The sequence below is a fragment of the Pinus tabuliformis genome, chromosome 6 (assembly GCF_031772625.1).
Source record: "Pinus tabuliformis cultivar Carrire ecotype Pingquan chromosome 6, CPIR1, whole genome shotgun sequence".
Lineage (NCBI taxonomy): Eukaryota > Viridiplantae > Streptophyta > Pinopsida > Pinales > Pinaceae > Pinus > Pinus tabuliformis.
The window spans coordinates 75,868,188-75,891,394 of record NC_142292.1 but is presented as its reverse complement, the minus strand read 5'-3'; the positions used below and the strand labels follow the sequence as shown (position 1 = coordinate 75,891,394).

The 23,207-nt window shown below is 42.7% G+C and overlaps 2 protein-coding genes across 3 annotated transcripts in view; both read left to right on the top strand.

Annotated features, from left to right (window-relative positions):
- The window catches only part of LOC149257328 (golgin Putative 1), a 256,139-nt gene that overhangs the window by 22,937 nt on the left and 209,995 nt on the right, over positions 1–23,207 (top strand). The window lies entirely within an intron of this gene.
- The window catches only part of LOC149257329 (transcription initiation factor TFIID subunit 6b-like), a 41,772-nt gene continuing 20,108 nt past the window's right edge, over positions 1,544–23,207 (top strand). Inside the window, exon 1 of the mRNA XM_089433868.1 lies at positions 1,544–3,425. Within this exon, the coding sequence (XP_089289994.1) occupies positions 1,544–3,425 (1,882 nt within the window). The remainder of the gene's footprint in view (positions 3,426–23,207) is intronic.

The following is a 23,207-nucleotide window of genomic DNA, read 5'->3' as shown; positions in this document are numbered from 1 at the left end:
AAATTATGTTGCAGCTGACAAGTTGCTTATGGAGAGGTATCCTAACTTACTTTGGACACCTTGTGTTGCTCATTACATTGACTTGATGTTGGAGGATAACAAAATTTATATATAATCATGCATCTGTGCTTAGCTTGATGAGAAGATTCACCAACAACAAAGAGTTGGTGCGTCTTTCCATTACACGATTTGCCACTACTTTCATATCTCTTCAGTGTCTGTTAAATTGTATGTGGGATGTGAAGAGCATGTTTCTATCACCAGATTGGCGTTCTTTATCTATTAGCCGCAAACCAGAGGGAGAGGGTATATGCAGACTAGTTTCATATGATCAGAGCTTTTGGGCAGGAGTAGAGGAGGTGTGTGCCATTTTAGAACCTTTGTTAAGGGTTCTTCGGTTGGTTGATGGAGACAAGCCCGCAATGGGTTACTTGTATGAGGCCATGGATAGGGCCAAAGAAGCCATTCGTGCTTATTATGGAGATAAGGGAGACGAGGGGTTAGAGAAACAACAAGTCATATGGAGAGTGATTGATGAGCGATGGAACAATACCCTCCATCGCCTCATTCATGCTTCAGGTGTCTACCTCAACCCCGCATTTGCTTACGCCTGTGGCTTCAGATTTGATGCCGAGGTGATGGATGGATTCTTCACTTGTGTTGAGAGGATGGTGGCATTTGAGCAAGAACGTGAAGATATTTCTGAAGAAATGGAGGTATATAGGATGGGAGGTGGCACATTTGGTTTTACGATGGCTATTAAGAATAGGACGACCAAAATGCTAGGTAAGCTTCAGTTTGTTTCAAACTTTCAAGTGTAGAATTTCAATGTCTTTTTTATGTTTCTCATTTTTCCTTTAACTTGTAGATGCTTGGTGGACAAGCTATGGTGGTAAAGTACCCCATCTCCAAAAGCTTGCCATTCAAGTGCTCAACCAAACATGCAGTTCCTTTGGGTGTGAGCGCAACTGGAGTGTATTTGACAAAATACTATTATGAATATAATTCATAACAATTAGCTAAATAAAATAAATATTAATATTAAATAATTAAATATTATTTAGGTTAATTAGTCATTAAATTAAGTGAAAAGGCATGTCTAAAAGACATGCCCATTCACGAAAGGTCACCTGTTGGGGTATAAAAGCAGGGTCCTCATTGTACATTCAAATCATCTCATACATTTTATATATATTAATAAATAATTATTTTAAATACCTGTGTGTATTTTTAACAATTAAATCTACAAGCTATCAGCATTTGTGTTTCAGCATAAGTTTTATGCTACAGTGGTATCAGAGCCATGGCACACGATATAATAATGCGGGCCTTTGAATGCAGTTCGCCGCACAATGTGCCATTACATTCACGTCGTGAAAGCATTGAACATTTTAGTGAAATTCAAGAAGCATTTCAGCATTTGAAAAAATCAATTGCAGAAGTTAAAGCATGTCGAGAGGAAAATGTGAAAGAAGAAGAATTCGATCAAAATGTTGATAGTGCTGAATATGACAATGATATAAATAAAGTTGATGATATGAATATGGAAAATTTTGAAGAAGGGGTTATACTAAACACAGATCAACATAATGCGCAAGTTAAGAGAAAGATGACAGAAAATGACTTTATCAGGAATAACAGGTGCATTAATGGTGGGAAAGATCTTCCAAGAGAATTATTGTCTGAACTATACCACTCTATTCTGAGTAATGAAATCCGAACATCATATGATCAAAATCTAGCTATTCCTGAGATGACACCAAGCCGGTGGATTGATCTCATTCGGAAATCTCAGAAAACTCCTCCTTACATTCTTTGTGATTCTAGACCTTTCCTTGATCATGACATGTTTTCTATCATATCAGGTCCAACCATTGCTGCCATGTCAGTGGTCGTTGACCATGCAGAGGATGTGAATAGTGCACTTAGACTTCGAAATGTGGAGCCTGTTTATGGCTTTGCTTCGGGAGATCCGTTGAGATTTAAGAGAGCAGTGGGGCATACAGATTTGTTCTACATTGATGATAAGGATTTGGAATTCAAAGATGTTACTGAAACACCATTACCAAGAGCTCCTTTGGACACTGCAGTTGTTGCTCATTGGCTAGCTATTGAAGGAGTTCAACCTGCTATACCTGAAAACCCTCTTCCTGAAGCACTGGGAGTTCCCTCCGAGAACAAAAAGACTGAACAAACCAAGGATGATGGGCTTCTCGTTGATGTAAAACTCCCTGTCAAACATGTCTTGTCAAGAGAACTTCAGCTGTATTTTGAGAAAATATGTGAATTGATTATTACAGGATCTGATTCTAGACTATTCAAGGAAGCATTAGTTAGTCTGTCAACAGATACAGGGCTTCATCCTTTAGTTCCTTACTTCACTTTATTCATTTCAGATGAGGTAACCAGGAGTCTGGAAGATCATTCTCTTCTTTTTGCGTTGATGCGTGTGGTGCGGAGTCTTTTACAGAACTCAAACATACACATTGAACCTTATTTACATCAGTTGATGCCCTCGGTGATTACTTGTCTTGTTTCCAAGCGTTTAGGGAAAGAACCATCTGAAGATCACTGGGGACTTGGAAATTTCACCGCAGAGCTTGTTGCATTTATATGTAGAAGATATGGTCATGTATACCACAATCTGCAGTCACGGGTGACAAAGACTCTTCTTCGCGCGTTTCTTGATCCAAAGAAAGTGGCGACCCAACACTATGGTGCTGTTCAAGGCCTAGCAGCTTTGGGCCCTAGCGTGGTGCGCTTGCTTATATTGCCAAATTTGGAAGCTTATCTACAACTCTTAGAACCAGAAATGTACCTCGAGAGTCAAAAGAATGCAATGAAGCGTTATGAAGCTTGGCGAGTATATGGGGCTCTACTGCATGCTGCAGGTAGATGCATATTCGAAGGCCTAAGATTGTTTCCAGGTCTTCTACCTTCCCCTACATGGGCCACCCCAAGGATCACTGCAAAAGTGGTTACAGTACTGCATCCTGCCAAAGATACTGCTTCTCCTGGAAAGTTGTCAAGCCCCTTAAGTAAGCGCAAGCTTGTTGCAGATTGTTCTTCACAACAGACCTGGAAAAAACCTGTGATTGATGGCTCTATTGGCAGCCTGTCATCTGAACCTTTGCCTGATTCTGTAAAAGTCAAGCTCATAATGTGTTTTCTCTTGCCCAGTAGTTGCAGAGAAAGTAAACTTTCCATCGGCTTCAAGCTTCACTTTTGGATTGTTTGCATCAGGCAACTCGATTGTGATATACAATTTATCAGACCTCTGGGCCCATTTAACTTCCGGATGTCGACTCATTGTGCTTTAAATAGCTGTAAAGCCGACAGAGAACGCTTCGATCCTCAAAACTCCCGGGGAAAATACAGCAAAAACGATGACGGAATGGCTTCTGAGGACCGAAAACCGAACAACCGTCATAGTGTTTCATTTTCGTTCCCTTGTCTTTTCCTATCTCGTGACTTCAGTGTGTGTTATATCTATTAACATAACTTACGAGGTCATAAAGTGTTATAATAAACACGTGGATGATCGGTTGAACTTTTGCGTTTTCCTTTTTATATGAAAAAGGTAGGTAATTTTTTTTTTAAAGAATTAATTATATATATATATATATATATATTAAAAAACAATATTATAGAAAAAAATTTAAACAATATATATATTAAAAAAATACTTAAAAAAAAGCTTTTGAAAAAAAAAAGTAAAAAAAATAAAATAAAAAAAATCCAAGGAAATAGTACTGAGAAGCCATTTGACGAATCAATGACCAAGTTGTATACATCGACAGCGACTAAGTGAAGAAAACCTCAGTATTAAATAACAATTAGCTAAATAAAATAAATATTAATATTAAATAATTAAATATTATTTAGGTTAATTAGTCATTAAATTAAGTGAAAAGGCATGTCTAAAAAACATGCCCATTCACGAAAGGTCACCTGCTGGGGTATAAAAGCAGGGTCCTCATTGTACATTCAAATCATCTCATACATTTTATATATATTAATAAATAATTATTTTAAATACCTGTGTGTATTTTTAACAATTAAATCTACAAGCTATCAGCATTTGTGTTTCAGCATAAGTTTTATGCTACAAATACACAACAAAAAGTGCAACAGGTAAAAAAATTTCAAATTAAATTTTTTGAATTCATGTGATTATTTTTAATATTTAAATTTTCTAAGTACTAATTTACAATCTATGACCCTAATATAACTTGGAGTCCCAATGCCTCAATTACATGGTCTATGTCTACTACAATCTTCGATTGTGGGTGAGACAACTTCAAAAACCTCCTGATGTGGAAGCCATCTCATTAGACAATATTGATAGCATTGCTGCATGGAGCGTCGAGACTGAGAGGCTGACCATGGACTCGATCCTGGATTGGTTAGATGTGGATCCAGAGGAGGTAGCAGTTGCAGGGGAGGGAGAGCCAGAGGTAGAGGAGGAGGAGCAACATTAGGGTCAGGAGGCAGAGCTGGATGAGGATGATGAGGAGGAGGTGACACCATCTAGGATGGGCAACAACAACATAGGATAGAGGCCACCTCTTTCATCGGCTTCTAGAGGATGACTGACTCCATTTGTATTTCCAGGGGCTGGGCCTTCTTCCTCTAGAGGAAAAGGCAAAGCCATTCCCTATTCCCGTAAAAGGGGCAGAGGATCTCAGTGACTGATTACTTTATGACATGTAGATGACTCATGATATACATTTATTATATTTTTTGTTGATATTTTGACTCTTGAGAGTTGAGACTCAGACAAGACTCAAGATTTAGGAGTTGATTCACTATTTTGATATGTGATGTAGCACTAGACTTCATATACATATTATATATTAGCTTTCTTTACATGTTTATGTGGAAATGCATTTATTTGATGTCATGGATAGTCTAGATGCTGAAAAAAAATGAATATTTTTGTGTGTGTGTGTGTTTTTTTTAAATTTTGCCGATTTTTTCAAAAAACTCCTGACTTTAACAAGTTTTTCAATTTTTGGACCCTTGCCGATTTAATCCCGGCTTCGAATTTTTCCACATTGATTCATACAAGTTGTACTCTTAAGTCCAATTGACCTGCTTCTGTTGTTTTGTCGGACATTAATAAAATTACCTTATCTTAATAGACTATTATAGTTCCAGCCTCCAGAATCATGTTTCTATTGCTGCACGAGAAAGTCCATTTTTATACGATCTCTAATATATTATGTGGGCGCAGCATCTTCCGTCTCACTTTTTTCACTTTCTTCTATAGTTTACCAAGTTTTGTAAGTTGTGTCAACTTGTTTCTTTGTTTATAAATCAAGCTGGTGGTTTTAGCAGGGTCTATGTTTATCCTTGTAATTTATGCAAACAAAATCAATGTTGTTATGCTTTACTTTCTATTGTGTCATGTTTATGCAATTGTTTCCTATACACAGCACAAAAACCAGAGTATAAAATTTATAGCAGAAACTTTGATTTTCACCTTTCTACCTTATCCTTGTGGATGCATGCCATTTACTCACTTTGTGTCTCCTGATTGGTTGCTCAAATTTCATTCAACATTATGTAGGTCCTATAGGTCCTATATTTTAGGCTACTACTTATCACCTTTCGGCAGAGTATCTTATATGAATAATTTTTAGAAAAACATGGGTGTATTACTAAGTTACTGGAAATGGATTTAAAGGTTTCCTAGAACACCGTTCCTCATTTTGGATATTGAAACAGAGGGCAAATTTCATTGAACATTTTGGAACCATTTCCATTTTTGTTAAATTGGCAACTAGGGCCAAACTCCATGTGGGTTATCTTATTTCTGGCAGCTGATATTTTTATTGGATCCCTCTCGTCGAGAGGTGTAGGATTGATCCAAAGATCATCCGATTCCGATAAGTATTTATGGAGATATGAATTTATTTTGTTTATGTAATTATAGTCAAGCCGACCAGCTCTTATGTAGGCTCTAGAAGCCCAACCGACGTGTCTATTCATCATCCTCATTTTGGTATAAATAGATGAGGATTTGATATCATTTGCACACATGTATTCTTGAGGTGATCTCCTCTCCACGTCTGGGTTTTTGGAGAAGGAGAGAACCAAAAGAATACGCTGGCCTTATGGTGATGCCCTAGCCGCAGGTTGATCTTCGCAGCAAACAGAGACTCCTAGTCATGCCCTAGCCGCAGGTTGATCTTCGCAGCAAACAGAGACTCCTAGTCATGCCCTAGCCGCAGTCAAGGGAGCTCCTATGTGGTTAAAGTGAGGCCTAATCTACGCTGTCTAGGAAGCCTCTATAACGCAGCTAAGAAAAGAATTATTGCTGAGAAGAACAGGCCCTAACACGCTGTCAAGAAGCCTTATACACTACGCTGTCCAGAAGTAAAATGCAGTCAATGTGATCCCTGGAACAGCCGCAGTCATAAAGTCATAACACGCAGATCATTCAACGTAATGCCCTAATTTGGATCTATTGTCATATGGAATCATTACACGCAGTTCATGGACAGTCAACATGATGCCTGGAACAGCCGCAGTCATAAAGTCATAACACGCAGTTAATAAAGGGTCCATACGCAGTCATGAAGCTATCTTACACGCTGTTCTTGAAGACACATATATGCTGTTCATCATAAGGATATTCCAATATAAATAGAGACAGACACGCAGATATATGTAGCTGTAAATGGAGACATATACGCTGATATATATAGTCACCTATTCCGCTGTAAATAGTAACACCTTATACGCAGGCAGAGGAAGGATTGCTGTAGGTAACAGCATGACAAATTAGGTCTGTTGGCAGCATGATGTATGAATGACCTGAATGATGTATAATGATGGATGATGACATGGAGCATGGACAGCATCATGATGATGATGATGCATATTAGTACGGGCAGCATGATAAGATCATGGAGATGGGCAGCAATGAAGTTGAATGAGAACATGGACATGATGGACAGCAGCATAATGATAATACACATCTGTAAGGACAGCAGCATGATGATGATGCACATTAGTATGGGCAGCATGATAAGATCATGAACATGAAGGGCAGCATGATAAGATCATGGACATGGGCAGCATGATGATTATCATGGTTAGTGCAGCATGGTGCAATATGCAGTAGTGCAACTAGAGGACGAGATGCAGCATGATGATAGGTATCAGTTGAAGCAGAATGTTTTCAACTGATCTCGTCGTTATAGGAGATGATCTATGCTTAGATCTAGACAAGTCAAAGTGTTGACTTCTGTTGTAATTGTACTATCTCTCTCTCTCTCTTTCTCTGCTGAACTTTGAAGATAAAAGAAGAATTGATCAAAGGGTTTCCCCACACATTGTGGGGTTTGTCCCTGGCTTGCGCCATATCTTGTGTCCTCTTGTCTTGGCTTGTCTTCTACATATTATATTTATGTTCTATCTGCAGTTTATCGTAATGCTGATGTGATTGCTAACTGTGAAAATTTAAATAAATTGCTCTAGCATAGAACATACCAAAACTTAACATGGTATCAGAGCTGAGGTGAAGACAATGCCCAAGCAAGAGTGAAATAGCAATCACCGAAGACAGTTGGGACAAGACAGAAGGATCAATGGGTTCCTCATAATTCACCGAGGGTGAATTCAAAGCAAAGAATGTTATCTGAATGGCGCAGTGGAAGATTTTGATGGTCCATCTTAAGATCACTTCATTGGGAAGTTCGGATCTAAGGGTGGAAGGAAAGGCGGATGCCTTGTTGAAATAAGTTCGGCCGTTATGCGAAGGAGTCTCCGAATGGCAGAGACACATCTTTTGATGAAGATAACAATCATTCCTGGGACATCTTCCATGATCAAAAGAATGACTGGTAATGCAGGTCATCAAGGAAATGGTCGACTCTTCCACGAAAGCAAGGAACCCCAAAATCTCTTTTATGTACCTGATCGAACCTGATGCCCATCTCGGAAATGGAAGTCAAAGGTTGCAGGGTGGCACTTATCGATGGAAAGGTACGTGTTTGAAAATAGATCTTTTAAAGATGTTTTTGAGTTCAGGGTTGTATCAAGTTGCAGGAAGTCCACTGGGGACCATGTCCATTGACTCAGCTCTAGAGGTCTGTGAGTCAAATGGTGACTAGGATGCCTGAATTCAAAAGGAAGCATGAAGGTACGTGTCTGAAATGTAACAAAAGAAAATATTATAAGGGTACCATTCCCCTCATGCAGCAGGTTCACAGGTTTGGAACAACCCGAGGAGTTTGAGAATCATGATCAAGGAATCTCATGTATACAGGTGGAAGAAAGCCCTCTATGGCTTGAAGAAAAACACCTCAGGCATAATATGAGAGGATTGATAGCTGTCTAATGCAGCTGAGATTCACTAGGAGTGAAACCGATCCAAACCATTACTCGAAGGTTGTGGATGATAAACCTCTCGTACCAGCACCTATGTCTAACAGGTGCAGACTCTCTCATTTATAGGAGACAGAGGGAGTTGGATTCTGAATGTGGGAAGATAATATGCAAGCTTGTGACTGCCTCGAGGATCTTAACTTTCAGAAGTTATATGGTAATGATGTCGGACCAGATTTGGGAAATGCCTCTGAGTTTCATAAACTCATTCGCGTTGATGTTCTTGGAGAACCTCCGTCCGGACATCTGTGTTGCAGTTAGCATGGTGAGCTCATATTTGGTTGAGCCTCACTTGATTGGTGCCAAGAATCTTCTAAGATATCTTCAGGGCACAATCTCTCATGAATTGAGATACACTGCCGAAAATATGAAACCACATGATTATTCGAATGATGAGTGGGCAGGAAGTATGGAGGATCACTAGAGCACTTCTCAGTGCTGTTTGGAATCTGCCTTGATATCCTGGATGAGCAGGAAGCAGAAGTCGGTGACTCTGAGCACCACCAAGGCAGAATACATTGCTGATAGTATGGCCTTCTGTGAGGCAGTCTGGTTGCTGAAGCTCTTCAGTGAGCTGTTTGTACACATGATGAATACCACTGTGAATCTCTGTGACAACCAGAGATGGGATTCGATTATTGAGGAATCCCGTATTTGACAATTGCTCCAACAGATAGACATCAATTACTGCCTTATCTGGGATATGGTAAGTTGATGATCAAGGAGGCTCCATCACACTGAGATGATGTACAGGACAGAGCCCTGAGGAAAGATCAAATTTGTGATTTTCCCGAACAACTTGGAGTCGTCGAGAGACCTTTGTAAAAGGGTCCCGCATGCTGCATACATTGAGCTCTAGGAGCTTTGGGGGGCTTGCAGTTCTATTGGAGCAACATACGACCACAGGGTGACTCACCCTCCCCTGGTGGTGCGCACTGAAACAAGATGATTTGCTCTCTTGTGGGACAAGATGATTCGCTCTCTTGTGGGACAAGATGATTCGCTCTCTTGTGTAGCAGGATGATTAGTTCTCCTGTGAGGCCTGGATTGATTTGTTCTCCATGGCGATTGTAGCAGGATTGATGTGTTCTCCTGTGAGGCCTGGATTGATGTGTTCTCCATGGCAGCCTGGATTGATGTGTTCTCCATGGCGATTGTAGCAGGATTGATGTGTTCTCCTGTGAGGACAGGATTGATTAAGTTCTCCTGTCGAGGCTTCCTACCCATGCAGTCTGGGACTCATGGGAAGTACCTCTCATCTGATCAATGAGCAGGGAAATGAAGTTAGGGACCATAGTAATACCGATGGACGCATCGTTGTATCTACCGTACTCCCTATGCTAGGATGTCCTCCATTGATCTGGGATCAATGATACTGGTCTGGGACCAGTGGTAGGAGTTGTACATGCTATGACGCTGACTTCGGGTCGGCTGAGACTGGTCTGGGACCAGTGGTACATACTCCGAGACTGACTTCGTGTCAGTGCAGTACTGGTCTGGGACCAGTGAGAGTGGTACACTGACTTCGGGTCGGTTGAGACTGGTCTGGGACCAGTGGTACACTCTCTGAGACTGCGATACTGGTCTGGGACCAGTAAGAGTCGTACATACTATGACACTGACTTCGGGTCGGTTGAGACTGGTCTGGGACCAGTGGTACGCACTCTGAGACTAACTTCGAGTTAGTGGAGAATGATATGACTCATTCTCGATCAATTCTTCTTCTTCATAGTTCAGCAGAATTGAGCAGAGCAGAGCTAGCAGAGCCAGCAATGATGAGTAGAGCTGAGCAGAGCACAACTAGCAGAGCCAGCAGCGCTGAGCAGAGCAGAGCTAGCAGAGCCAGCAGCGCTGAGCAAAGCAGAGCTAGGAGAGCCAGCAGAGCTGGGTAGAATAGAGCAGAGCCAGCAGAGCTGAGCAAAGATGGGCAGAGCAGTGCAGGGCACTGATGGCAGAGATAGTACAGTCGTACATATGGATCAGCGGATGGAGTTCTCCCTAGTTGAGAGGGAGTGTTAAATTGGCAACTAGGGCCAAACTCCATGTGGGTTATCTTATTTCTGGCAGCTGATATTTTTATTGGATCCCTCTCGTCGAGAGGTGTAGGATTGATCCAAAGATCATCCGATTCCGATAAGTATTTATGGAGATATGAATTTATTTTGTTTATGTAATTATAGTCAAGCCGACCAGCTCTTATGTAGGCTCTAGAAGCCCAACCGACGTGTCTATTCATCATCCTCATTTTGGTATAAATAGATGAGGATTTGATATCATTTGCACACATGTATTCTTGAGGTGATCTCCTCTCCACGTCTGGGTTTTTGGAGAAGGAGAGAACCAAAAGAATACGCTGGCCTTATGGTGATGCCCTAGCCGCAGGTTGATCTTCGCAGCAAACAGAGACTCCTAGTCATGCCCTAGCCGCAGGTTGATCTTCGCAGCAAACAGAGACTCCTAGTCATGCCCTAGCCGCAGGTTGATCTTCGCAGCAAACAGAGACTCCTAGTCATGCCCTAGCCGCAGTCAAGGGAGCTCCTATGTGGTTAAAGTGAGGCCTAATCTACGCTGTCTAGGAAGCCTCTATAACGCAGCTAAGAAAAGAATTATTGCTGAGAAGAACAGGCCCTAACACGCTGTCAAGAAGCCTTATACACTACGCTGTCCAGAAGTAAAATGCAGTCAATGTGATCCCTGGAACAGCCGCAGTCATAAAGTCATAACACGCAGATCATTCAACGTAATGCCCTAATTTGGATCTATTGTCATATGGAATCATTACACGCAGTTCATGGACAGTCAACATGATGCCTGGAACAGCCGCAGTCATAAAGTCATAACACGCAGTTAATAAAGGGTCCATACGCAGTCATGAAGCTATCTTACACGCTGTTCTTGAAGACACATATATGCTGTTCATCATAAGGATATTCCAATATAAATAGAGACAGACACGCAGATATATGTAGCTGTAAATGGAGACATATACGCTGATATATATAGTCACCTATTCCGCTGTAAATAGTAACACCTTATACGCAGGCAGAGGAAGGATTGCTGTAGGTAACAGCATGACAAATTAGGTCTGTTGGCAGCATGATGTATGAATGACCTGAATGATGTATAATGATGGATGATGACATGGAGCATGGACAGCATCATGATGATGATGATGCATATTAGTACGGGCAGCATGATAAGATCATGGAGATGGGCAGCAATGAAGTTGAATGAGAACATGGACATGATGGACAGCAGCATAATGATAATACACATCTGTAAGGACAGCAGCATGATGATGATGCACATTAGTATGGGCAGCATGATAAGATCATGAACATGAAGGGCAGCATGATAAGATCATGGACATGGGCAGCATGATGATTATCATGGTTAGTGCAGCATGGTGCAATATGCAGTAGTGCAACTAGAGGACGAGATGCAGCATGATGATAGGTATCAGTTGAAGCAGAATGTTTTCAACTGATCTCGTCGTTATAGGAGATGATCTATGCTTAGATCTAGACAAGTCAAAGTGTTGACTTCTGTTGTAATTGTACTATCTCTCTCTCTCTCTTTCTCTGCTGAACTTTGAAGATAAAAGAAGAATTGATCAAAGGGTTTCCCCACACATTGTGGGGTTTGTCCCTGGCTTGCGCCATATCTTGTGTCCTCTTGTCTTGGCTTGTCTTCTACATATTATATTTATGTTCTATCTGCAGTTTATCGTAATGCTGATGTGATTGCTAACTGTGAAAATTTAAATAAATTGCTCTAGCATAGAACATACCAAAACTTAACATGGTATCAGAGCTGAGGTGAAGACAATGCCCAAGCAAGAGTGAAATAGCAATCACCGAAGACAGTTGGGACAAGACAGAAGGATCAATGGGTTCCTCATAATTCACCGAGGGTGAATTCAAAGCAAAGAATGTTATCTGAATGGCGCAGTGGAAGATTTTGATGGTCCATCTTAAGATCACTTCATTGGGAAGTTCGGATCTAAGGGTGGAAGGAAAGGCGGATGCCTTGTTGAAATAAGTTCGGCCGTTATGCGAAGGAGTCTCCGAATGGCAGAGACACATCTTTTGATGAAGATAACAATCATTCCTGGGACATCTTCCATGATCAAAAGAATGACTGGTAATGCAGGTCATCAAGGAAATGGTCGACTCTTCCACGAAAGCAAGGAACCCCAAAATCTCTTTTATGTACCTGATCGAACCTGATGCCCATCTCGGAAATGGAAGTCAAAGGTTGCAGGGTGGCACTTATCGATGGAAAGGTACGTGTTTGAAAATAGATCTTTTAAAGATGTTTTTGAGTTCAGGGTTGTATCAAGTTGCAGGAAGTCCACTGGGGACCATGTCCATTGACTCAGCTCTAGAGGTCTGTGAGTCAAATGGTGACTAGGATGCCTGAATTCAAAAGGAAGCATGAAGGTACGTGTCTGAAATGTAACAAAAGAAAATATTATAAGGGTACCATTCCCCTCATGCAGCAGGTTCACAGGTTTGGAACAACCCGAGGAGTTTGAGAATCATGATCAAGGAATCTCATGTATACAGGTGGAAGAAAGCCCTCTATGGCTTGAAGAAAAACACCTCAGGCATAATATGAGAGGATTGATAGCTGTCTAATGCAGCTGAGATTCACTAGGAGTGAAACCGATCCAAACCATTACTCGAAGGTTGTGGATGATAAACCTCTCGTACCAGCACCTATGTCTAACAGGTGCAGACTCTCTCATTTATAGGAGACAGAGGGAGTTGGATTCTGAATGTGGGAAGATAATATGCAAGCTTGTGACTGCCTCGAGGATCTTAACTTTCAGAAGTTATATGGTAATGATGTCGGACCAGATTTGGGAAATGCCTCTGAGTTTCATAAACTCATTCGCGTTGATGTTCTTGGAGAACCTCCGTCCGGACATCTGTGTTGCAGTTAGCATGGTGAGCTCATATTTGGTTGAGCCTCACTTGATTGGTGCCAAGAATCTTCTAAGATATCTTCAGGGCACAATCTCTCATGAATTGAGATACACTGCCGAAAATATGAAACCACATGATTATTCGAATGATGAGTGGGCAGGAAGTATGGAGGATCACTAGAGCACTTCTCAGTGCTGTTTGGAATCTGCCTTGATATCCTGGATGAGCAGGAAGCAGAAGTCGGTGACTCTGAGCACCACCAAGGCAGAATACATTGCTGATAGTATGGCCTTCTGTGAGGCAGTCTGGTTGCTGAAGCTCTTCAGTGAGCTGTTTGTACACATGATGAATACCACTGTGAATCTCTGTGACAACCAGAGATGGGATTCGATTATTGAGGAATCCCGTATTTGACAATTGCTCCAACAGATAGACATCAATTACTGCCTTATCTGGGATATGGTAAGTTGATGATCAAGGAGGCTCCATCACACTGAGATGATGTACAGGACAGAGCCCTGAGGAAAGATCAAATTTGTGATTTTCCCGAACAACTTGGAGTCGTCGAGAGACCTTTGTAAAAGGGTCCCGCATGCTGCATACATTGAGCTCTAGGAGCTTTGGGGGGCTTGCAGTTCTATTGGAGCAACATACGACCACAGGGTGACTCACCCTCCCCTGGTGGTGCGCACTGAAACAAGATGATTTGCTCTCTTGTGGGACAAGATGATTCGCTCTCTTGTGGGACAAGATGATTCGCTCTCTTGTGTAGCAGGATGATTAGTTCTCCTGTGAGGCCTGGATTGATTTGTTCTCCATGGCGATTGTAGCAGGATTGATGTGTTCTCCTGTGAGGCCTGGATTGATGTGTTCTCCATGGCAGCCTGGATTGATGTGTTCTCCATGGCGATTGTAGCAGGATTGATGTGTTCTCCTGTGAGGACAGGATTGATTAAGTTCTCCTGTCGAGGCTTCCTACCCATGCAGTCTGGGACTCATGGGAAGTACCTCTCATCTGATCAATGAGCAGGGAAATGAAGTTAGGGACCATAGTAATACCGATGGACGCATCGTTGTATCTACCGTACTCCCTATGCTAGGATGTCCTCCATTGATCTGGGATCAATGATACTGGTCTGGGACCAGTGGTAGGAGTTGTACATGCTATGACGCTGACTTCGGGTCGGCTGAGACTGGTCTGGGACCAGTGGTACATACTCCGAGACTGACTTCGTGTCAGTGCAGTACTGGTCTGGGACCAGTGAGAGTGGTACACTGACTTCGGGTCGGTTGAGACTGGTCTGGGACCAGTGGTACACTCTCTGAGACTGCGATACTGGTCTGGGACCAGTAAGAGTCGTACATACTATGACACTGACTTCGGGTCGGTTGAGACTGGTCTGGGACCAGTGGTACGCACTCTGAGACTAACTTCGAGTTAGTGGAGAATGATATGACTCATTCTCGATCAATTCTTCTTCTTCATAGTTCAGCAGAATTGAGCAGAGCAGAGCTAGCAGAGCCAGCAATGATGAGTAGAGCTGAGCAGAGCACAACTAGCAGAGCCAGCAGCGCTGAGCAGAGCAGAGCTAGCAGAGCCAGCAGCGCTGAGCAAAGCAGAGCTAGGAGAGCCAGCAGAGCTGGGTAGAATAGAGCAGAGCCAGCAGAGCTGAGCAAAGATGGGCAGAGCAGTGCAGGGCACTGATGGCAGAGATAGTACAGTCGTACATATGGATCAGCGGATGGAGTTCTCCCTAGTTGAGAGGGAGTGTTAAATTGGCAACTAGGGCCAAACTCCATGTGGGTTATCTTATTTCTGGCAGCTGATATTTTTATTGGATCCCTCTCGTCGAGAGGTGTAGGATTGATCCAAAGATCATCCGATTCCGATAAGTATTTATGGAGATATGAATTTATTTTGTTTATGTAATTATAGTCAAGCCGACCAGCTCTTATGTAGGCTCTAGAAGCCCAACCGACGTGTCTATTCATCATCCTCATTTTGGTATAAATAGATGAGGATTTGATATCATTTGCACACATGTATTCTTGAGGTGATCTCCTCTCCACGTCTGGGTTTTTGGAGAAGGAGAGAACCAAAAGAATACGCTGGCCTTATGGTGATGCCCTAGCCGCAGGTTGATCTTCGCAGCAAACAGAGACTCCTAGTCATGCCCTAGCCGCAGGTTGATCTTCGCAGCAAACAGAGACTCCTAGTCATGCCCTAGCCGCAGGTTGATCTTCGCAGCAAACAGAGACTCCTAGTCATGCCCTAGCCGCAGTCAAGGGAGCTCCTATGTGGTTAAAGTGAGGCCTAATCTACGCTGTCTAGGAAGCCTCTATAACGCAGCTAAGAAAAGAATTATTGCTGAGAAGAACAGGCCCTAACACGCTGTCAAGAAGCCTTATACACTACGCTGTCCAGAAGTAAAATGCAGTCAATGTGATCCCTGGAACAGCCGCAGTCATAAAGTCATAACACGCAGATCATTCAACGTAATGCCCTAATTTGGATCTATTGTCATATGGAATCATTACACGCAGTTCATGGACAGTCAACATGATGCCTGGAACAGCCGCAGTCATAAAGTCATAACACGCAGTTAATAAAGGGTCCATACGCAGTCATGAAGCTATCTTACACGCTGTTCTTGAAGACACATATATGCTGTTCATCATAAGGATATTCCAATATAAATAGAGACAGACACGCAGATATATGTAGCTGTAAATGGAGACATATACGCTGATATATATAGTCACCTATTCCGCTGTAAATAGTAACACCTTATACGCAGGCAGAGGAAGGATTGCTGTAGGTAACAGCATGACAAATTAGGTCTGTTGGCAGCATGATGTATGAATGACCTGAATGATGTATAATGATGGATGATGACATGGAGCATGGACAGCATCATGATGATGATGATGCATATTAGTACGGGCAGCATGATAAGATCATGGAGATGGGCAGCAATGAAGTTGAATGAGAACATGGACATGATGGACAGCAGCATAATGATAATACACATCTGTAAGGACAGCAGCATGATGATGATGCACATTAGTATGGGCAGCATGATAAGATCATGAACATGAAGGGCAGCATGATAAGATCATGGACATGGGCAGCATGATGATTATCATGGTTAGTGCAGCATGGTGCAATATGCAGTAGTGCAACTAGAGGACGAGATGCAGCATGATGATAGGTATCAGTTGAAGCAGAATGTTTTCAACTGATCTCGTCGTTATAGGAGATGATCTATGCTTAGATCTAGACAAGTCAAAGTGTTGACTTCTGTTGTAATTGTACTATCTCTCTCTCTCTCTTTCTCTGCTGAACTTTGAAGATAAAAGAAGAATTGATCAAAGGGTTTCCCCACACATTGTGGGGTTTGTCCCTGGCTTGCGCCATATCTTGTGTCCTCTTGTCTTGGCTTGTCTTCTACATATTATATTTATGTTCTATCTGCAGTTTATCGTAATGCTGATGTGATTGCTAACTGTGAAAATTTAAATAAATTGCTCTAGCATAGAACATACCAAAACTTAACATGGTATCAGAGCTGAGGTGAAGACAATGCCCAAGCAAGAGTGAAATAGCAATCACCGAAGACAGTTGGGACAAGACAGAAGGATCAATGGGTTCCTCATAATTCACCGAGGGTGAATTCAAAGCAAAGAATGTTATCTGAATGGCGCAGTGGAAGATTTTGATGGTCCATCTTAAGATCACTTCATTGGGAAGTTCGGATCTAAGGGTGGAAGGAAAGGCGGATGCCTTGTTGAAATAAGTTCGGCCGTTATGCGAAGGAGTCTCCGAATGGCAGAGACACATCTTTTGATGAAGATAACAATCATTCCTGGGACATCTTCCATGATCAAAAGAATGACTGGTAATGCAGGTCATCAAGGAAATGGTCGACTCTTCCACGAAAGCAAGGAACCCCAAAATCTCTTTTATGTACCTGATCGAACCTGATGCCCATCTCGGAAATGGAAGTCAAAGGTTGCAGGGTGGCACTTATCGATGGAAAGGTACGTGTTTGAAAATAGATCTTTTAAAGATGTTTTTGAGTTCAGGGTTGTATCAAGTTGCAGGAAGTCCACTGGGGACCATGTCCATTGACTCAGCTCTAGAGGTCTGTGAGTCAAATGGTGACTAGGATGCCTGAATTCAAAAGGAAGCATGAAGGTACGTGTCTGAAATGTAACAAAAGAAAATATTATAAGGGTACCATTCCCCTCATGCAGCAGGTTCACAGGTTTGGAACAACCCGAGGAGTTTGAGAATCATGATCAAGGAATCTCATGTATACAGGTGGAAGAAAGCCCTCTATGGCTTGAAGAAAAACACCTCAGGCATAATATGAGAGGATTGATAGCTGTCTAATGCAGCTGAGATTCACTAGGAGTGAAACCGATCCAAACCATTACTCGAAGGTTGTGGATGATAAACCTCTCGTACCAGCACCTATGTCTAACAGGTGCAGACTCTCTCATTTATAGGAGACAGAGGGAGTTGGATTCTGAATGTGGGAAGATAATATGCAAGCTTGTGACTGCCTCGAGGATCTTAACTTTCAGAAGTTATATGGTAATGATGTCGGACCAGATTTGGGAAATGCCTCTGAGTTTCATAAACTCATTCGCGTTGATGTTCTTGGAGAACCTCCGTCCGGACATCTGTGTTGCAGTTAGCATGGTGAGCTCATATTTGGTTGAGCCTCACTTGATTGGTGCCAAGAATCTTCTAAGATATCTTCAGGGCACAATCTCTCATGAATTGAGATACACTGCCGAAAATATGAAACCACATGATTATTCGAATGATGAGTGGGCAGGAAGTATGGAGGATCACTAGAGCACTTCTCAGTGCTGTTTGGAATCTGCCTTGATATCCTGGATGAGCAGGAAGCAGAAGTCGGTGACTCTGAGCACCACCAAGGCAGAATACATTGCTGATAGTATGGCCTTCTGTGAGGCAGTCTGGTTGCTGAAGCTCTTCAGTGAGCTGTTTGTACACATGATGAATACCACTGTGAATCTCTGTGACAACCAGAGATGGGATTCGATTATTGAGGAATCCCGTATTTGACAATTGCTCCAACAGATAGACATCAATTACTGCCTTATCTGGGATATGGTAAGTTGATGATCAAGGAGGCTCCATCACACTGAGATGATGTACAGGACAGAGCCCTGAGGAAAGATCAAATTTGTGATTTTCCCGAACAACTTGGAGTCGTCGAGAGACCTTTGTAAAAGGGTCCCGCATGCTGCATACATTGAGCTCTAGGAGCTTTGGGGGGCTTGCAGTTCTATTGGAGCAACATACGACCACAGGGTGACTCACCCTCCCCTGGTGGTGCGCACTGAAACAAGATGATTTGCTCTCTTGTGGGACAAGATGATTCGCTCTCTTGTGGGACAAGATGATTCGCTCTCTTGTGTAGCAGGATGATTAGTTCTCCTGTGAGGCCTGGATTGATTTGTTCTCCATGGCGATTGTAGCAGGATTGATGTGTTCTCCTGTGAGGCCTGGATTGATGTGTTCTCCATGGCAGCCTGGATTGATGTGTTCTCCATGGCGATTGTAGCAGGATTGATGTGTTCTCCTGTGAGGACAGGATTGATTAAGTTCTCCTGTCGAGGCTTCCTACCCATGCAGTCTGGGACTCATGGGAAGTACCTCTCATCTGATCAATGAGCAGGGAAATGAAGTTAGGGACCATAGTAATACCGATGGACGCATCGTTGTATCTACCGTACTCCCTATGCTAGGATGTCCTCCATTGATCTGGGATCAATGATACTGGTCTGGGACCAGTGGTAGGAGTTGTACATGCTATGACGCTGACTTCGGGTCGGCTGATACTGGTCTGGGACCAGTGGTACATACTCCGAGACTGACTTCGTGTCAGTGCAGTACTGGTCTGGGACCAGTGAGAGTGGTACACTGACTTCGGGTCGGTTGAGACTGGTCTGGGACCAGTGGTACACTCTCTGAGACTGCGATACTGGTCTGGGACCAGTAAGAGTCGTACATACTATGACACTGACTTCGGGTCGGTTGAGACTGGTCTGGGACCAGTGGTACGCACTCTGAGACTAACTTCGAGTTAGTGGAGAATGATATGACTCATTCTCGATCAATTCTTCTTCTTCATAGTTCAGCAGAATTGAGCAGAGCAGAGCTAGCAGAGCCAGCAATGATGAGTAGAGCTGAGCAGAGCACAACTAGCAGAGCCAGCAGCGCTGAGCAGAGCAGAGCTAGCAGAGCCAGCAGCGCTGAGCAAAGCAGAGCTAGGAGAGCCAGCAGAGCTGGGTAGAATAGAGCAGAGCCAGCAGAGCTGAGCAAAGATGGGCAGAGCAGTGCAGGGCACTGATGGCAGAGATAGTACAGTCGTACATATGGATCAGCGGATGGAGTTCTCCCTAGTTGAGAGGGAGTGTTAAATTGGCAACTAGGGCCAAACTCCATGTGGGTTATCTTATTTCTGGCAGCTGATATTTTTATTGGATCCCTCTCGTCGAGAGGTGTAGGATTGATCCAAAGATCATCCGATTCCGATAAGTATTTATGGAGATATGAATTTATTTTGTTTATGTAATTATAGTCAAGCCGACCAGCTCTTATGTAGGCTCTAGAAGCCCAACCGACGTGTCTATTCATCATCCTCATTTTGGTATAAATAGATGAGGATTTGATATCATTTGCACACATGTATTCTTGAGGTGATCTCCTCTCCACGTCTGGGTTTTTGGAGAAGGAGAGAACCAAAAGAATACGCTGGCCTTATGGTGATGCCCTAGCCGCAGGTTGATCTTCGCAGCAAACAGAGACTCCTAGTCATGCCCTAGCCGCAGGTTGATCTTCGCAGCAAACAGAGACTCCTAGTCATGCCCTAGCCGCAGGTTGATCTTCGCAGCAAACAGAGACTCCTAGTCATGCCCTAGCCGCAGTCAAGGGAGCTCCTATGTGGTTAAAGTGAGGCCTAATCTACGCTGTCTAGGAAGCCTCTATAACGCAGCTAAGAAAAGAATTATTGCTGAGAAGAACAGGCCCTAACACGCTGTCAAGAAGCCTTATACACTACGCTGTCCAGAAGTAAAATGCAGTCAATGTGATCCCTGGAACAGCCGCAGTCATAAAGTCATAACACGCAGATCATTCAACGTAATGCCCTAATTTGGATCTATTGTCATATGGAATCATTACACGCAGTTCATGGACAGTCAACATGATGCCTGGAACAGCCGCAGTCATAAAGTCATAACACGCAGTTAATAAAGGGTCCATACGCAGTCATGAAGCTATCTTACACGCTGTTCTTGAAGACACATATATGCTGTTCATCATAAGGATATTCCAATATAAATAGAGACAGACACGCAGATATATGTAGCTGTAAATGGAGACATATACGCTGATATATATAGTCACCTATTCCGCTGTAAATAGTAACACCTTATACGCAGGCAGAGGAAGGATTGCTGTAGGTAACAGCATGACAAATTAGGTCTGTTGGCAGCATGATGTATGAATGACCTGAATGATGTATAATGATGGATGATGACATGGAGCATGGACAGCATCATGATGATGATGATGCATATTAGTACGGGCAGCATGATAAGATCATGGAGATGGGCAGCAATGAAGTTGAATGAGAACATGGACATGATGGACAGCAGCATAATGATAATACACATCTGTAAGGACAGCAGCATGATGATGATGCACATTAGTATGGGCAGCATGATAAGATCATGAACATGAAGGGCAGCATGATAAGATCATGGACATGGGCAGCATGATGATTATCATGGTTAGTGCAGCATGGTGCAATATGCAGTAGTGCAACTAGAGGACGAGATGCAGCATGATGATAGGTATCAGTTGAAGCAGAATGTTTTCAACTGATCTCGTCGTTATAGGAGATGATCTATGCTTAGATCTAGACAAGTCAAAGTGTTGACTTCTGTTGTAATTGTACTATCTCTCTCTCTCTCTTTCTCTGCTGAACTTTGAAGATAAAAGAAGAATTGATCAAAGGGTTTCCCCACACATTGTGGGGTTTGTCCCTGGCTTGCGCCATATCTTGTGTCCTCTTGTCTTGGCTTGTCTTCTACATATTATATTTATGTTCTATCTGCAGTTTATCGTAATGCTGATGTGATTGCTAACTGTGAAAATTTAAATAAATTGCTCTAGCATAGAACATACCAAAACTTAACATGGTATCAGAGCTGAGGTGAAGACAATGCCCAAGCAAGAGTGAAATAGCAATCACCGAAGACAGTTGGGACAAGACAGAAGGATCAATGGGTTCCTCATAATTCACCGAGGGTGAATTCAAAGCAAAGAATGTTATCTGAATGGCGCAGTGGAAGATTTTGATGGTCCATCTTAAGATCACTTCATTGGGAAGTTCGGATCTAAGGGTGGAAGGAAAGGCGGATGCCTTGTTGAAATAAGTTCGGCCGTTATGCGAAGGAGTCTCCGAATGGCAGAGACACATCTTTTGATGAAGATAACAATCATTCCTGGGACATCTTCCATGATCAAAAGAATGACTGGTAATGCAGGTCATCAAGGAAATGGTCGACTCTTCCACGAAAGCAAGGAACCCCAAAATCTCTTTTATGTACCTGATCGAACCTGATGCCCATCTCGGAAATGGAAGTCAAAGGTTGCAGGGTGGCACTTATCGATGGAAAGGTACGTGTTTGAAAATAGATCTTTTAAAGATGTTTTTGAGTTCAGGGTTGTATCAAGTTGCAGGAAGTCCACTGGGGACCATGTCCATTGACTCAGCTCTAGAGGTCTGTGAGTCAAATGGTGACTAGGATGCCTGAATTCAAAAGGAAGCATGAAGGTACGTGTCTGAAATGTAACAAAAGAAAATATTATAAGGGTACCATTCCCTCATGCAGCAGGTTCACAGGTTTGGAACAACCCGAGGAGTTTGAGAATCATGATCAAGGAATCTCATGTATACAGGTGGAAGAAAGCCCTCTATGGCTTGAAGAAAAACACCTCAGGCATAATATGAGAGGATTGATAGCTGTCTAATGCAGCTGAGATTCACTAGGAGTGAAACCGATCCAAACCATTACTCGAAGGTTGTGGATGATAAACCTCTCGTACCAGCACCTATGTCTAACAGGTGCAGACTCTCTCATTTATAGGAGACAGAGGGAGTTGGATTCTGAATGTGGGAAGATAATATGCAAGCTTGTGACTGCCTCGAGGATCTTAACTTTCAGAAGTTATATGGTAATGATGTCGGACCAGATTTGGGAAATGCCTCTGAGTTTCATAAACTCATTCGCGTTGATGTTCTTGGAGAACCTCCGTCCGGACATCTGTGTTGCAGTTAGCATGGTGAGCTCATATTTGGTTGAGCCTCACTTGATTGGTGCCAAGAATCTTCTAAGATATCTTCAGGGCACAATCTCTCATGAATTGAGATACACTGCCGAAAATATGAAACCACATGATTATTCGAATGATGAGTGGGCAGGAAGTATGGAGGATCACTAGAGCACTTCTCAGTGCTGTTTGGAATCTGCCTTGATATCCTGGATGAGCAGGAAGCAGAAGTCGGTGACTCTGAGCACCACCAAGGCAGAATACATTGCTGATAGTATGGCCTTCTGTGAGGCAGTCTGGTTGCTGAAGCTCTTCAGTGAGCTGTTTGTACACATGATGAATACCACTGTGAATCTCTGTGACAACCAGAGATGGGATTCGATTATTGAGGAATCCCGTATTTGACAATTGCTCCAACAGATAGACATCAATTACTGCCTTATCTGGGATATGGTAAGTTGATGATCAAGGAGGCTCCATCACACTGAGATGATGTA